Genomic DNA, 15,818 nt, shown 5'->3' on the forward strand with positions numbered 1-15,818 from the left:
AACCCACCAGACCTAACAAATGAAGAGGTAATAGGCAGTCTACCTGAAAAAGAATTCAGAATAATGATGGTAAAGATGATCCAAGATTCTATTTCCCAGATCCAAAATCTTGGAAATAGAATAGACAAAATGCAAGAAACAGTTAACAAGGACCTAGAAGAACTAAAGATGAATCAAGCATCGATTAAAAACACAATAAATGAAATAAAAAATACTCTAGATGGGATCAATAGCAGAATAACTGAGGCAGAAGAACGGATAAGTGAGGTGGAAGATAAAATAGTGGAAATAACTGCTGCAGAGCAAAATAAAGAAAAAAGAATGAAAAGAACAGAGGACAGTCTCAGAGACCTCTGGGACAACATTAAACGCACCAACATTCGAATTATAGGGGTTCCAGAAGAAGAAGAGAAAAAGAAAGGGACTGAGAAAATATTTGAAGAGATTATAGTTGAAAACTTCCCTAATATGGGAAAGGAAATAGTTAATCAAGTCCAGGAGGCACAGAGAGTCCCATACAGAATAAATCCAAGGAGAAATACGCCAAGACACATATTAATCAAACTGTCAAAAATTAAACACAAAGAAATCATATTAAAAGCAGCAAGGCAAAAAAAACAAATAACACACAAGGGAATCCCCATCAGGATAACAGCTGATCTCTCAGCAGAAACTCTACAAGCCAGAAGGGAGTGGCAGGACATAATTAAAGTGATGAAGGAGAAAAACCTGCAACCAAGATTACTCTACCCAGCAAGGATCTCATTCAGATTTGATGGAGAAATTAAAACGTTTACAGACAAGCAAAAGCTGAGAGAGTTCAGCACCACCAAACCAGCTTTACAACAAATGCTAAAGGAACTTCTCTAGGCAAGAAACACAACAGAAGGAAAAGACCTACAATAACGAACCCAAAACAATTAAGAAAATGGGAATAGGAACATACACATCGATAATTACCTTAAATGTAAATGGACTAAATGCTCCCACTAAAAGACACAGATTGGCTGAATGGATACAAAAACAAGACCCATATATATGCTGTCTACAAGAGACCCACTTCAGATCTAGAGACACATACAGACTGAAAGTAAGGGGATGGAAAAAGATATTCCATGCAAATGGAAACCAAAAGAAAGCTGGAGTACCAATTCTCATATCAGACAAAATAGACTTTAAAATAAAGACTACTAGAAGAGACAAAGAAGGACACTACATAATGATCAAGGGATCGATCCAAGAAGAAGATATAACAATTGTAAATATTTATGCACCCAACATAGGAGCACCTCAATACATAAGGCAAATACTAACAGCCATAAAAGGAGAAATCGACAGTAACACAATCATAGTAGGGGACTTTAACACCCCACTTTCACCAATGGACAGATCTTCCAAAATGAAAATAAATAAGGAAACACAAGCTTTAAATGATACATTAAACAAGATGGACTTAATTGATATTTATAGGACATTCCATCCAAAAACAACAGAATACACATTTTTCTCAAGTGCTCATGGAACATTCTCCAGGATAGATCATATCTTGGGTCACAAATCAAGCCTTGGTAAATTTAAGAAAATTGAAATTGTATCAAGTATCTTTTCTGACCACAATGCTATGAAACTAGATATCAATTACAGGAAAAGAGCTGTAAAAAATACAAACACATGGAGGCTAAACAATACACTACTTAATAACGAAGTGATCACTGAAGAAATCAAAGAGGAAATTAAAAAATACCTAGAAACAAATGACAATGGAGGCACGATGACCCAAAAACTATGGGATGCAGCAAAAGCAGTTCTAAGAGGGAAGTTTATAGCAATACAATCCCACCTTAAGAAACAGGAAACATCTCGAATAAACAACCTAACCTTGCACCTAAAGCAATTAGAGAAAGAAGAACAAAAACATCCCAAAGTTAGCAGAAGGAAAGAAATCATAAAGATCAGATCAGAAATAAATGAAAAAGAAATGAAGGAAACGATAGCAAAGATCAATAAAACTAAAAGCTGGTTCTTTGAGAAGATAAACAAAATTGATAAACCATTAGCCAGACTCATCAAGAAAAGAAGGGAGAAGACTCAAATCAATAGAATTAGAAATGAAAAAGGAGAAGTAACAACTGACACTGCAGAAATACAAAAGATCATGAGAGATTACTATAAGCAACTCTATGCCCATAAAATGGACAACCTGGAAGAGATGGACAAATTCTTAGAAATGCACAACCTGCCAAGACTGACTCAGGAAGAAATAGAAAATATGAATAGACCAATCACAAGCACTGAAATTGAAACTGATTAAAAATCTTCCATCAAACAAAAGCCCAGGACCAGATGGCTTCACAGGCGAATTCTATCAAACATTTAGAGAAGAGCTAACACCCATCCTTCTCAAACTCTTCCAAACAATATCAGAGGAAGGAACACTCCCAAACTCATTCTACGAGGCCACCATCACCTTGATACCAAAACCAGGCAAGGATGTCACAAAGAAAGAAAACTACAGGCCAATATCACTGATGAACATAGATACAAAAATCCTCAACAAAATACTAGCAAACAGAATCCAACAGCACATAAAAGGATCATACACCATGATCAAGTGGGGTTTATTCCAGGAATGCAAGGATTCTTCAATATACGCAAATCAATCAATGTGATACACCATATTAACAAGTTGAAGGAGAAAAACCATATGATCATCTCAATAGATGCAGAGAAAGCTTTCGACAAAATTCAACACCCATATATGATAAAAACCCTCCAGAAAGTAGGCATAGAGGGAACTTTCCTCAACATAATAAAGGCCATATATGACAAACCCACAGCCAACATTGTCCTCAATGGTGAAAAACTGAAACCATTTCCACTAAGATCAGGAACAAGACAAGGCTGCCCACTCTCACCACTCTTATTCAACATAGTTTTGGAAGTTTTAGCCACAGCAATCAGAGAAGAAAAGGAAATAAAAGGAATCCAAATTGGAAAAGAAGAAGTAAAGCTGTCACTGTTTGCAGATGACATGATACTATACATAGAGAATCCTAAAGATGCTACTGAAAAACTACTAGAGCTAATCAATGAATTTGGTAAAGTAGCAGGATACAAAATTAATGTACAGAAATCTCTGGCATTCCTGTACACTAATGATGAAAAATCTGAAAATGAAATCAAGAAAACACTCCCATTTACCATTGCAACAAAAAGAATAAAATATCTAGGAATAAACCTACCTAAGGAGAAAAAAGACCTGTATGCAGAAAATTATAAGACACTGATGAAAGAAATTAAAGATGATACAAATAGATGGAGAGATATACCATGCTCCTGGAATGGAAGAATCAATATTGTGAAAATGACTCTACTACCCAAAGCAATCTACAGATTCAATGCAATCCCTATCAAACTACCACTGGCATTTTTCACAGAACTAGAACAAAAAATTTCAAAATTTGTTTGGAAAAACAAAAGGCCCCGAATAGCCAAAGCAATCTTGAGAACGAAAAACGGAGCTGGAGGAATCAGGCTCCCTGACTTCAGACTATACTACAAAGCTACAGTAATCAAGACAGTGTGGTACTGGCATAAAAACAGAAAGATAGATCAGTGGATCAGGATAGAAAGCCCAGAGATAAACCCACGCACATATGGCCAACTTATCTTTGATAAAGGAGGCAGGAATGTACAGTGGAGAAAGGACAGCCTCTTCAATAAGTGGTGCTGGGAAAACTGGACAGGGACATGTAAAAGTTTGAGATTAGATCATTCCCTAACACCATACACAAAAATAAGCTCAAAATGGATTAAAGACTTAAATGTAAGGCCAGAAACTATCAAACTCTTAGAGGAAAACATAGGTAGAACACTCTATGACATAAATCACAGCAAGATCCTTTTGGACCCACCTCCTAGAGAAATGGAAATAAAAACAAAGATAAACAAATGGGACCTAATGAAACTTCAAAGCTTTTGCACAGCAAAGGAAACCATAAACAAGACCAAAAGACAACCCTCAGAATGGGAGAAAATATTTGCAAATGAAGCAACTGACAAAGGATTAATCTCCATAATTTATAAACAGCTCATGCAGCTCAATAGCAAAAAAACAAACAACCCAATCCAAAAATGGGCAGAAGACTTAAATAGGCATTTCTCCAAAGAAGATATACAGACTGCCAACAAACACATGAAAGAATGCTCAACATCATTAATCATTAGAGAAATGCAAATCAAAACTACAATGAGATATCATCTCACACCAGTCAGAATGGCCATCATCAAGAAATCTAGAAACAGTAAATGCTGGAGAGGGTGTGGAGAAAAGGGAACACTCTTGCACTGCTGGTGGGAATGTGAATTGGTACAGCCACTATGGAGAACAGTATGGAGATTCCTTAAAAAACTAAAAATAGAACTACCATATGACCCAGCAATCCCACTACTAGGCATATACCCTGAGAAAACCATAATTCAAAAAGAGACATGTACCAAAATGTTCATTGCAGCTCTATTCACAATAGCCCAGAGATGGAAACAACCTAAGTGTCCATCATCGGATGAATGGATAAAGAAGATGTGGCACATATATACAATGGAATATTACTCAGCCATAAAAAGAAACGAAACTGAGCTATTTGTAATGAGGTGGATAGACCTAGAGTCTGTCATACAGAGTGAAGTTAGTCAGAAAGAGAAAGACAAATACCGTATGCTAACACATATATACGGAATTTAAAAAAAAAATATCATGAAGAACCTAGGGGTAAAACGGGAATAAAGACACAGACCTACTTGAGAATGGACTTGTGGATATGGGGAGGGGGAAGGGTAAGCTGTGACAAAGCGAAAGAGAGGCATGGACATATATACACTACCAAACGTAAGGTAGATAGATAGTGGGAAGCAGCCGCAGAGCACAGGGAGATCAGCTCAGTGCTTTGTGACCGCCTGGAGGGGTGGGATGGGGAGGGTGGGAGGGAGGGAGATGCATGAGGGAAGGGATGTGGGAACAGATGTATATGTATGACTGATTCACTTTGTTATAAAGCAGAAACTAATAAAAAAAAAATTAAATTAAATTAAAAAAATAAAAAATAAAAGATTACACAGGCTGCAACTAAGACCCAGTGCAGCCAAATAAATAAATGTTTAAAAAAAAAAAAAAAAAGCTTGTCAATGAAATAGGCCTGGATGTAAATCTGTGTAACAACCATACCCTTGTTTACTGGGCTTTGACTAATAACATCCCTTAAATGGCTTCCTCCATTCCCTAACATCTTTCTTTTGTTCTCAGGAGAAGATAGCATTTAAGGTAATGGCTTGGGCCATTTCAGGGAGTGACTCAGTTTTCCTGGGTATCTTTCAAGTATACAGGAGGTACGCATGGTATATATTAAACTTCTGATTGTTTTCTCCAGTTCGTCTCTTTTTCATTACAAGGGAGATCTCAATAAAGAACATAGAAGTGTAGAGGGAAAATTATTTTTCCTCTCATATACATGCAGTGCAATAGTATTCAGAGATATAAAGGAATGGATCATCAACCCATGCAAATATATATAGATAGATATAGATGCAACTAACACTTACATTGCTAAGTGAAAGAATCCAGTCTGAAGTGCTACACACTGTATGACCTCATTTATATGACATTCTAGAAAAGGTAAAACTGACACTGGTAAACAGTTTAAGGAATATGTGGTTGAAATAGTCCATATGATACATTAGTGGTGAATACCTGTCACTATGCATTTGTCTACACCCACAGATTTTTACAACACAACAAGTAATTTACAGTCTATTCAAACTTAGCTACTTAGGATATGGGAGTGTCAAAGACTGGAATACAGAATGTAACAAAGAATCGAACTGTTTCAGAAATGTATGGAAAAACTCACTGTTGGTAGTGGGACAAATGGGCTGACCTAAGTTAACTTTGGAAATGTACAGTATCTGTAGGCCAAAGACAAAATGTGCCATGCATACACAGTGGACTCTAAGTTCTTTCCCATGATGGGTAGTAGCTAACAGTACTGAAACTACTATATCAGTAATCGAATGGAACAAGCACTGAATTTAATAAATGACAAATGGTGGAAGCCAGGTTTCTTACCACTGGAGTGGGATGTTACAGTCAAACAAAGGGAAAAGGTTACAATATCCATGTCATAACAGATCCGGTTGGAGACATCGGTATAAACTATCTTTAGCCTACACATAGTTCCATATGGATATCTTTATAATTATGTGTATATGCATCGGCTGGGATACATGCATGTATTTCTATGTACTGTCAGCTGAGCATACTTACCTCCCACATGTAAGTTTTTAATACCATTCTTTAATAAAAGGAACAAGGGCTCTTTGAAGAAAGGGCTGATGCTAGGACTGAGACAGTAAATATATGAAGCAGCATAATCTTAAAATATCAGAAAGTAAAGAAGTACCCAAAATTTTAAAAACCCACAAAAGAAAAATTATGTAAAATGAAAACAGGAGCAAATGGAAAAAGCTCTCAACAGCCAAAGCAAGAATGAACTAAGCAGTCTAATAATGTAGTGCTGGATTATAACCGTAAGTTTACAATAATCATTCACGTGTCCAAACTGGTAAAAATAAATTACATAGTTTTCGATGAATGGTGTTAAATAGAAATCTCCTATGCACAAAGCTTCTAAATAATTCATATAGACACTCAGCTGTCCATCAAGGATGTGAAGCTAACCCCTCTCTCCTCAAGGGTGGCTTCTGCATTATGACTTCCTCCTAAATAAGACACACAGGATGGACATGGGAAAAAAATTAACCTGTGGGAAAACTTGACAAACACTACTTCAGCTAGGTGACCAAAGTTAAGAATATAAGTGAGAAGTTTCCTTAAGAGCCTGTCCTCTTGATATATAGTGAAGAGGAAGCACTTCACCTCTGTGATCTGCTTTTTCAAAGCCAAGTCTAACCACGACAAAAACACCAAGCAAATCCCAGTGCCCGGCAGTCTATAAAATACCTGACCAGTCCTCCTCCACACTGTCAAGGTCATGGAAACAAGGAGAGTCTGAGCAACTGTCAAAGCCCAGAAGAGACTAAACAGACATGATGACCCCATGTCCTTTGAGACACTGGAACAAGGAAAGGTATAACAAAGGAACGTGAATAAGGACTTCAGTTAATAGTAAAGTATCAGTATTTGTTCATTATTTGTCATGATTCTGTAGAAAATTAGACAGGAAAAAGTAAACATCAAATAAGAGAAACCTACTGTAACAAACTGGAAACCTAGAGGAAAAGGGGGATTTCTTTGTAAAAACACATTACCAAAATGGTCCCTAAATTAAGGAAAACACACAAAGGCCAATTAATCACTGAGGAACCTCTTCCTCTACTGGTTATCCTATCACTCTTCCAGGGTTTCCCCCTCCTGGGACAGGGAAGGAGCAGGGACAGAGATGTCTGGCAGCTCCCCTAGTATATGACCCCACCCAGTGTCTTCACCTCCCCCAGCCACGCCTACCCAGTGAGGACACCTGAGGAAGGATCAGGGATTATTGACTCAGATGTATCAACCAGGACTTTTTCTTTTCCCAGTGACTGGACACACTACGGAAGTAAAATAAATTAGTATTTATTGTAAGGGTAGAAATACATTAACACTTGCAAGTGACAAGTTGAAGAATGGGTTTGGACCTGGCAGGTCCAGCGGCTCACACTGTCTCAGTGTGATCTTGCTTCTCTCCAAATCTTTGTCCTGCTCAGTGCCTTTGGGGGACCCCATTACCAGGCACAGGCTCTCTCCCTGCCCTTGGGCCAACAGCAGTCCTAGGCTGACAACAACTCACCATCCATTTTCCGAGAAAGAGTTTCTCCTTTTCTTGGATTCCAAAAAGTCATGGTTTTAAATGCCTTTGATCTGGCTTGGGTTGCATTCTCATCCTTGACCCAACACCAGAAGATGGAAAATGGGACTGGCTAGATGTGGGTTGTAAACCCTTCTTCGAGCTGGGTGGACCATGGGGTCATCCTTCTGCAACTGTTTGGACTGGAAGCAAATGAGATGTAATTCCCAAAGGAAAACTGAGGCACTTGGGCCTGAGAACAGATGTTCACTGGGAGAAAGCAACAGATTCTAAGTCAATGACAGCTCACTGCACAGCACAGAATCTGACACAAAAGGAAAAAAGGGGTTCACTTAGGGTCAGGGGCTGCAGCTATGTATCCAGTGCTCTTACTGTCCCTCCCAAGACTGCAAGAAGTTCTTTCACTTGCTGAAAAGTCAGGATCATTGGTGGTGGTAAACTCAAGTCTCTTTCCTTGGGCATCAGGTCCTCACATCTCAGAGGCTGGCCCAGAACAGCCCATGTGCCCTCAGAAGACCCACAGACCTCATTCCTGCCCCTGAGATGTGGGTGCCCGTGAGTTATGCCATCTCCCTGGCCATATTAACTACCCATCCCTGAGAAACAATACTGCTCCTTTTCCAGTTTCTTCTCTCTCCTTTTCTAAGGGAAGAAACCAAATGCTAGGGTGGTAAGGAAACTCTTGTGCAATGAAGTAACGGGAGGCTCAAGAATTATTCCATGCCATGGAACCCATAATTGGCAGTCTTCCAGAGGCCACATGGATGCATATGACTCTCCAAGACAATGGCAGTGTCGGTGTAAACCTCCCACTGGGCGGTCCAGGTGATCCCATATCTTTGATTCTTAATGAATATGCATGTCAAAAGTTTCTAACGACTGAAAGGACAAAGGATTGCAGGGCCATGGTCTGCTGTATGGGTGTTGTGTCAGGGACACACTCCAATGTTTAGAGGATTATTACTTCTCTTGGCAGCCTATGAGGCTGTGAGCGGGAGGCCTTTTTCTCAGCCACATGCATGTTGGTAGTTGAAACTTCTCAAAGGAATGTCTACACTGCCCAGGTAGCTCTTGAATTGCCCAGCATCATGGTCAGCTCCGTAACTGTACATGAGGGCCTGACAATGCCCAGGCTGGACTGAGCTAGAGGACCACAGATGCCTGCCTGCATAGTCAGAGGACAAGGGCTGTCCTGCCTGAGACTTGATCAACTATTCATGCCCACTCAGATGGAACAAAGGATGCCTCCAGGGCCAGGAGGGTCCCACCAGCCCTTAAGAAGGCAGCACCTGGGGGCTGGCAGGTCACTGCACCCGGTCCTGTATAAATCCACACGTGTCCGCTGAGTTCCCTCCTGTCTTGGCTGTGCTGGAACCTGGGGCTACCCAGACAGAGTAGGGCCAGCATCACCCTTCCCAGGTAGGAGGGCAGAAGGAAACCATGCATGACTTCTGACACCCTCCCCAATCCTTGACAGAGGTTGACTTGGATAAGAAACAGTCCGAGACAAGAACAGACATTTCATTCTTCTCTCAGAGCCCAGGACTGGGGGAAGAAAGGCCAGAAAAACAGTTATTGACCTCAGCTCCCTGATTCCTGTTTGACCCTGGGCAAGTCCTATCCATTCTGGAGGCTTCAGAGAGAAAGAGAGGGGAGGGCAATGAGGGCCAATTGTGCTTAAGCCTAACTCTAACCTTTACCCTAAGAACCCTAACCTCTAACCGTAACCCCCTAACAACCCTAACCCCAGACACCTAGACCCTTGCCCCTGACCCCTAAACTCTAACCCCCGACCCTTTAGCCACAGCCGTCTACCAGGACGCTCCAACAATGACCCCTAACCCAAAACTGTGACCCCTGAACCCTCACACTGACTCCAACCTAGGCCTAAAGCCTGGCCTAGTGGGTACCGAGGGATGACTGTATGAACTCTCAAATAAACCAAGGAATTAAATCTTCCTGACCACAAATTTAGCAATGGTTTCTTAGATTTGACAGTAAAGCATAAGAAATGAAAGAAAAAAATAGATAAATTGGATTTCCTCAAAATTACAAACCTTTGTGCATCAAAAGAGGCTATCCAGAAAGGAAGAAGACAGCCCACAGAATGGAAGACAATATTGGCACATTATATATCTGATAAGACTCCTTACCTAGAATATACCCAGGACTTCTACAACTCATCAAAAAAAGACAAACAATAAAATTTTTGAAACAGACAAATGGCTTGCATGGACTGCTCTCCAGGCAAGACATACAAATGGTCAACAAGGACATGAAATGATGTCAAACATCAGTAGTCATGATGAAAATGCAAATTAAAGCCACAGTGTGATGCCCTTTCACACACACTAGAATAAAAATAAACTTTAAAATCAATTTTAAAATACATAAATAAAAATAACAAATGTTGGCAACAATGCAGAGAAATTGGAACCCTTAAAAGTTACTTGTGGAGATGCACAATGGTGCAGTCTATGTGTACAAACCTTTACCATTTACTCAAAATTATAAAATATAATTACCATGTGGTTCAACAACTCCACTCCTAGATATATACCAAAAAAATGGAAAACAGGCGTTCAAACAAAAACTTGTACACCAATTATTCATAGCAGCACTGTTCACAATAGCCCAGGGTAGAAAAGATTTAAATGTCCATCAGCAGGTAAACGGATAAGCAAAATAAGGTAGATCCATAAGCTACATTATTCTGTCATATAAAGGAATAAAGTAAAATTATACAGCCGCTGTGGAAAACTGTATGGTGGCTCCTCAAAAACATGGAAAATGTGTGATCCCTTGATTCCACTCCAGGGTGTACACCCAGAATATTAGAAAGCAAGGACTGGAACAGACATTTGTACCCCATATTCATAGCAACATTATTCACAATAGCCAAAAGGTGGAAGCAACACAACACATCCTTCAACAGATGAATGGATAAGTACAGTGTAGCATATACACAATGGAATATGATTCAACCTTTAAAACTAAGGTAATTCTCACACATGCTACAATGTGGATGAACCTTGAAGTCATTATGCTAAGTGAAACCAGCCAGACACAAAAAGGACAAACGTTCTATGATTCCACTAGTATGAGGTATCCAGAGTAGTCAAACTCAAAGACAAAGTAGAATAAGGGTGCCAGGGGTTGAGGTGAGTTAGTGTTTAATGGCTACGGTTTCACATGGGGAAAATAAAGCTCTGGAGATGGATGGTGAGGATATTTTTACAGCAATGTGAATGCAGTTAATGCCACAGAACTGTGTACTTATAAATGGTTTAAATGGGGCTTTCCTCATGGCACAGTGGTTAAGAATCCGCCTGCCAATGCAGGGGACACGGGTTCAAGCGCTGGTCCTGGAAGATCCCGCATGCTGCAGAGCAACTAAGCCCGTGAGCCACAGCTACTGAGCCCTCGTGCCACAACTACTGAAACCTGTGCGCCTAGAGCCCGTGCTCCATAACAAGAGAAGCCACTGCAATGAGAAGCCTGCACATGGCAACAAAGAGTAGCTCCGCTCGCCGCAATTAGAGAAAGCCTGTATGCAGCAACAAAGACCTGACACAGCCAAAAAATAGAAAATAAAATCAAATAATTTTTTAAAAGGTGTTAAAAAATGGTTTAAATAGTAAATGTTATATGTTTTTAATCACAATGGAAAAAATGAATGAAATAATGATCAATGTTACAATGTGGAAAAACACTGAAAACATCCTAACTGAAAGAAGCCATACAGAAAAACCACCCAGACCACGCTCATCTTGTACACTTTAAACCCAGCAAGGTTTTTTTTGTTTGTTTTTTGTTTTTTAAAAAAGTTATTTATTTTTAAAGGCATTGATAAAAATCTTAACATACTTACTAAGAAAGTTACAATATACAAATGGGTTCAGCTGTGATTTTGACAGATTGACTTTCTGCACTGTGTGTGACCTTGAATTTCTTTTAATCACTCATATTTCCATTGTTCAGTTATTCAAACTGATTATTTCCTCAAAATAGCTAACTGGTTATTTAAGCATGAGTCACATGCAACAAGGGGAAATGAAGATGACATGCACCCATCCAAGTGTTCATGAAGAAAATGATGAAACTTCTGTTCACATCGACCAGGGCACATCAATATACCATCCTCCTTGGGAGAGAGCTGCACCTGAATCTATTATAAAACATTATACAAATTACTCCTTAATTGAAATGTGAGCACGTTCTTTCTTTTTGACTTTGTTTGAAACCCATATAGTAACCAGTATGATAACCACTCATGTACCAAGAGATTAACATACTTCCCAAAGCATCAGCATCATCCAGAGAATCTGGACATATAGGAGGTGATGGGGGAATTATTGGTGGTCCAGAAGGAAATGGAGGCAGCCAGCATGACGGGAAGGGTGGCGGTGGTGGGCCACTGAATTTTAGACCTGGCTTTCCTGGTCCCAGACCTGATCCTGGCATATGGGGTGGTGGAGGGAGAAAAGAGTTCCATGGAGCAGCTTTTGACTTGATGTTATTTGGTTTATTTACAGGAGACCTGGAGGAGTTCTCACTTTCATCTGTTGAAATTTGACTTTCATTTTCATTCTCCTGAGCATCCTGTTCTATATTATTAGCTACTTCAGAGGTTGTGGAAAGTAGATCAGACAGATTTTGCTCCTCTCTGTTTCCATATCCAGTGTAAATGACAACACAGGTTTCTCTCTTAAAGTCAATCGAAGCAATGGTAGCTGAGTAAACACAGCCATCTTCTGACCAAACGGCAGCACGTTTTTCAAGAACTTTCCACTGCTTCAAGGGAGTTGTGGTATTCTTTCTTTGGCTTTTATTTTTCTTAGCAGGTTTCCTTTTAGGTGTGCCTTTTGGTTTTTCTGAAACTTTGGAACTGTCACCGTTCTTTAGAGCGTGCTTAAATGAAGCCACAGCTTTATCATAAGCTTTTATCAATGCTGTATCATCCCAAATGTCAGAATCATCACTCTGGCCTATGCCGCGCCGGAACAGCGCCGAGTCTTCCGGCTCTGGGACACCGCCGCTGCTGCTGCTGCCGCCGCCACCACCCATCGCCATGGCTCCAGCAAGGTTTTTTAAGTGAGGAAAAGCCCCAGTGATGGTTCCAAGAAAAGAAAACTGGATTCGAATAGAAAAATACATTTCCACGAAGCTGGGGCAGCTGGTGAAAGTTGAAGCAGGTCTGTGGATAGGATTATAATGTGGAAACCATATTTATTCCTCACTTTGGGGTTATGTGCTCGTTCCCTGGGAGAGTGGCCCTCCCACTCTCACAGGGTAAAACAATCTGGAGTATTTTGTGAATGTGGAAAACTTTATACTGCTATTTAAAGTTTTTTATACACTTGAAATTTACTAGAAAATAAAGTACTTATCAAAACAACCATGTCATACCACGCCAGAAATACAGACAGAGTTATAGGGACTTGCCTGGTGGCGCAGTGGTTGAGAATCCAACTGCCAATGCAGAGGACACGGGTTCGAGCCCTGGTCTGGAAAGATAACACATGCTGCAGAGCAACTAAGCCCGTGCACCACAACTACTGAGCCTGTGCTCTAGAGCCCGTGCACCACAACTACTGAGCCTGTGCTCTAGAGCCCGTGAGCCACAACTACTGAAGCCCGACGCCTAGAGCCCATGCTCTGCAAGAAGAGAAGCCACTGCAATGAGAAGCCCACGCACTTCAACAAAGAGTAGCCCCAACTTGCTGCAACTACAGAAAGCCCACGTGCAATAACAAAGACCCAACACAGGCATAAAAAAATTAATTAATTAAAAAAAATAGAGCTACAGAGCATACAGCACTTCCACTCCTGGGTGTATATCTCGGGATAACCATAAATCCATAGGACACAGGCACTTCAACTATTAGTGCAGCCCTTTTGCAGGAGCCTCGACTTGGAAACAATATAAATGTCCTTGGAAGGAAAAAATGGATAAAGAAGATATGGTACTTATGTACAATGGAATATTACTCGGCCATGAAATCAATGAAATAAGGCCAGTTGCAGCAACTCAGGTGAACTTAGGTACGATCATTCTAAGTGACATAAGTCAGACACAAAAAGACACTTAGCATAAGATATCACTTATAGGTGGAATCTAAAAATGGCTACACATGAACTAAATTACAAAAGAGTCACACATTTAGAAAACAAACTTATGGTTGCTAAAGGGGAAAGGTGGGGTGGGGTGAGGCATAAACCAGAGGGTTGAAATTAGCACAGATAGGGTTCCAAAGACCAAATAGGTAATCTACAAGACCTACTCTATAGCTCAAAGAACTGGACTGGGCACACTCTAGTCACCATAAAAGAATATATACGACTGGTAAGAATCTGAAAAAGAATTTATGGATGTCTCTCTGTAAGTGAATCAAGTGGATGTGCAGCAGCAAGAAAGACAGCATTGAAAATCAGCTATACCCCACTGTAAAAATAAATTACAAAAAAAAAAAAAAACAAGGAGAAACTGTTACAAAATTCGTTCAGGGGCTGTGATGAAACCTGCATTGACCCCATCTAGATCTACAGTGAAACGGGACAAGAGCAGAGGGCTCAATCTCTGTCTTTACATTTACAGTCTAATGCGAGCTCAGGTCATTTTACCTCTGTTCATACACTGCTGATTATTTTTAACAAATCACAAAGATATCGGTGTTTTATATTTACTATTTGGTGCTTGAGCTGGAGTAGCAGGCAGCGCCTTGAGTATATTAATCCTGGCTGAGCTATGCTAACCTGGAGCGCTACTTGGAGATGCCCAAATCTTTAACGTAGTCATAACAGTCCCTGCACTTGTAATAATTTTCTTTATAGTTGTACCCATTATACTGCAGGGTTCAGAAACTGACTTGGGCCACTAATAACTGGGACACCTGAGGTAGCATTTCCCCAAATAAATCATGTAAACTTTTGACTACTTCCCCCTTCATTCTTACTCCTACTCATATTACCAATAGTAGAAGCTGGTTCTGGTAAAAGTGGAACTGTATATTCAGCTCTAGCCTGCAATCTGGCCCACGCAGGAGCCTCTGTCGACCTAACCATTTCCTCCTTACCTTTAGCAGGTGTTTCTTCAATTCTTCATGCTATTTCTTGTATTACTATAGTCTTTAATCCAAAACCAGCGGTCAAATCCCAATACCAAACACCATTATTTGTTTAGTCTTCCCTAACTATAGCCATATTACTATAATTGCCACTCTCAGTCCAAGCAGCCAGAATTGCCACACTGTTAAGAGATAGAAATCTCAACACTACATTCTTTGACCCTGCAGGAGGAAACCGAATCCTATAGCAACATCTAGTTTGATTCTTTGGTCACCCTGAAGTGTGTATTCATGGCCTACCAGGGTTTGTTATAATTTCACATATCATTACGTACGATTTAGGACAAAAACTGCCTTTCAGCTATTTGGGAGTATTAAGAGTCATGTCCACTGGCCTTTCAGGATTTCTCTCGTGGGCCCATCTCATATTTACCATAAGGGTAGCTGTCGACTCAGGAGCACACTTTGCATCAGCTACCATAATTACTTCTATCCCTACAGGAGTAAAAGTATCTAGCCGACTAGAAACTCTTTATTTAATTTTTTTATTTTTTAATTTTTGGCTGCGTTGGGTCTTCGTTGCTGCGCACCGGCTTTCTCTGGTTGCGATGAGCGGGAGCTACTCTTCGTTGCCATGCGCAGGCTTCTCATGGCGGTGGCTTCTCTTGTTGCAGAGCACAGGCTCTAGGCATGTGGCCTTCAGTAGTTGTGGCTCACGGGCTCTAGAGGGCAGGCTCAGTAGTTGTGGCGCACGGGCTTTTTGCTCCGCAGCATGTGGAATCTTCCTGGACCGGGGATCAAACCCGTTTCACCTATATTGGCAGGCCAATTCTTTACCACTGCATCACCAGGGAAGTCCCTGATTAGCAACTCTTCACGGAGGTAATAT

General features: G+C 40.3%; 1 protein-coding gene across 1 annotated transcript; it reads right to left on the bottom strand.

Annotated features, from left to right (window-relative positions):
• Positions 1-11,709: 11,709 nt before the first annotated feature.
• On the bottom strand, positions 11,710-12,935 carry LOC308627904 (survival motor neuron protein-like; the record flags this gene model as incomplete). Its single annotated transcript, XM_081254396.1, has 1 exon — positions 11,710-12,935. One exon carries the CDS (start codon positions 12,933-12,935, stop codon positions 12,060-12,062), a length of 876 nt encoding a protein of 291 aa, XP_081110522.1. The 3' UTR covers positions 11,710-12,059.
• Between the last annotated feature and the right edge of the window lie 2,883 nt (positions 12,936-15,818).

Source organism: Mesoplodon bidens (genome assembly GCF_964165515.1).
Source record: "Mesoplodon bidens genome assembly, chromosome: 14".
Taxonomy (NCBI): Eukaryota; Metazoa; Chordata; class Mammalia; order Artiodactyla; family Ziphiidae; genus Mesoplodon; species Mesoplodon bidens.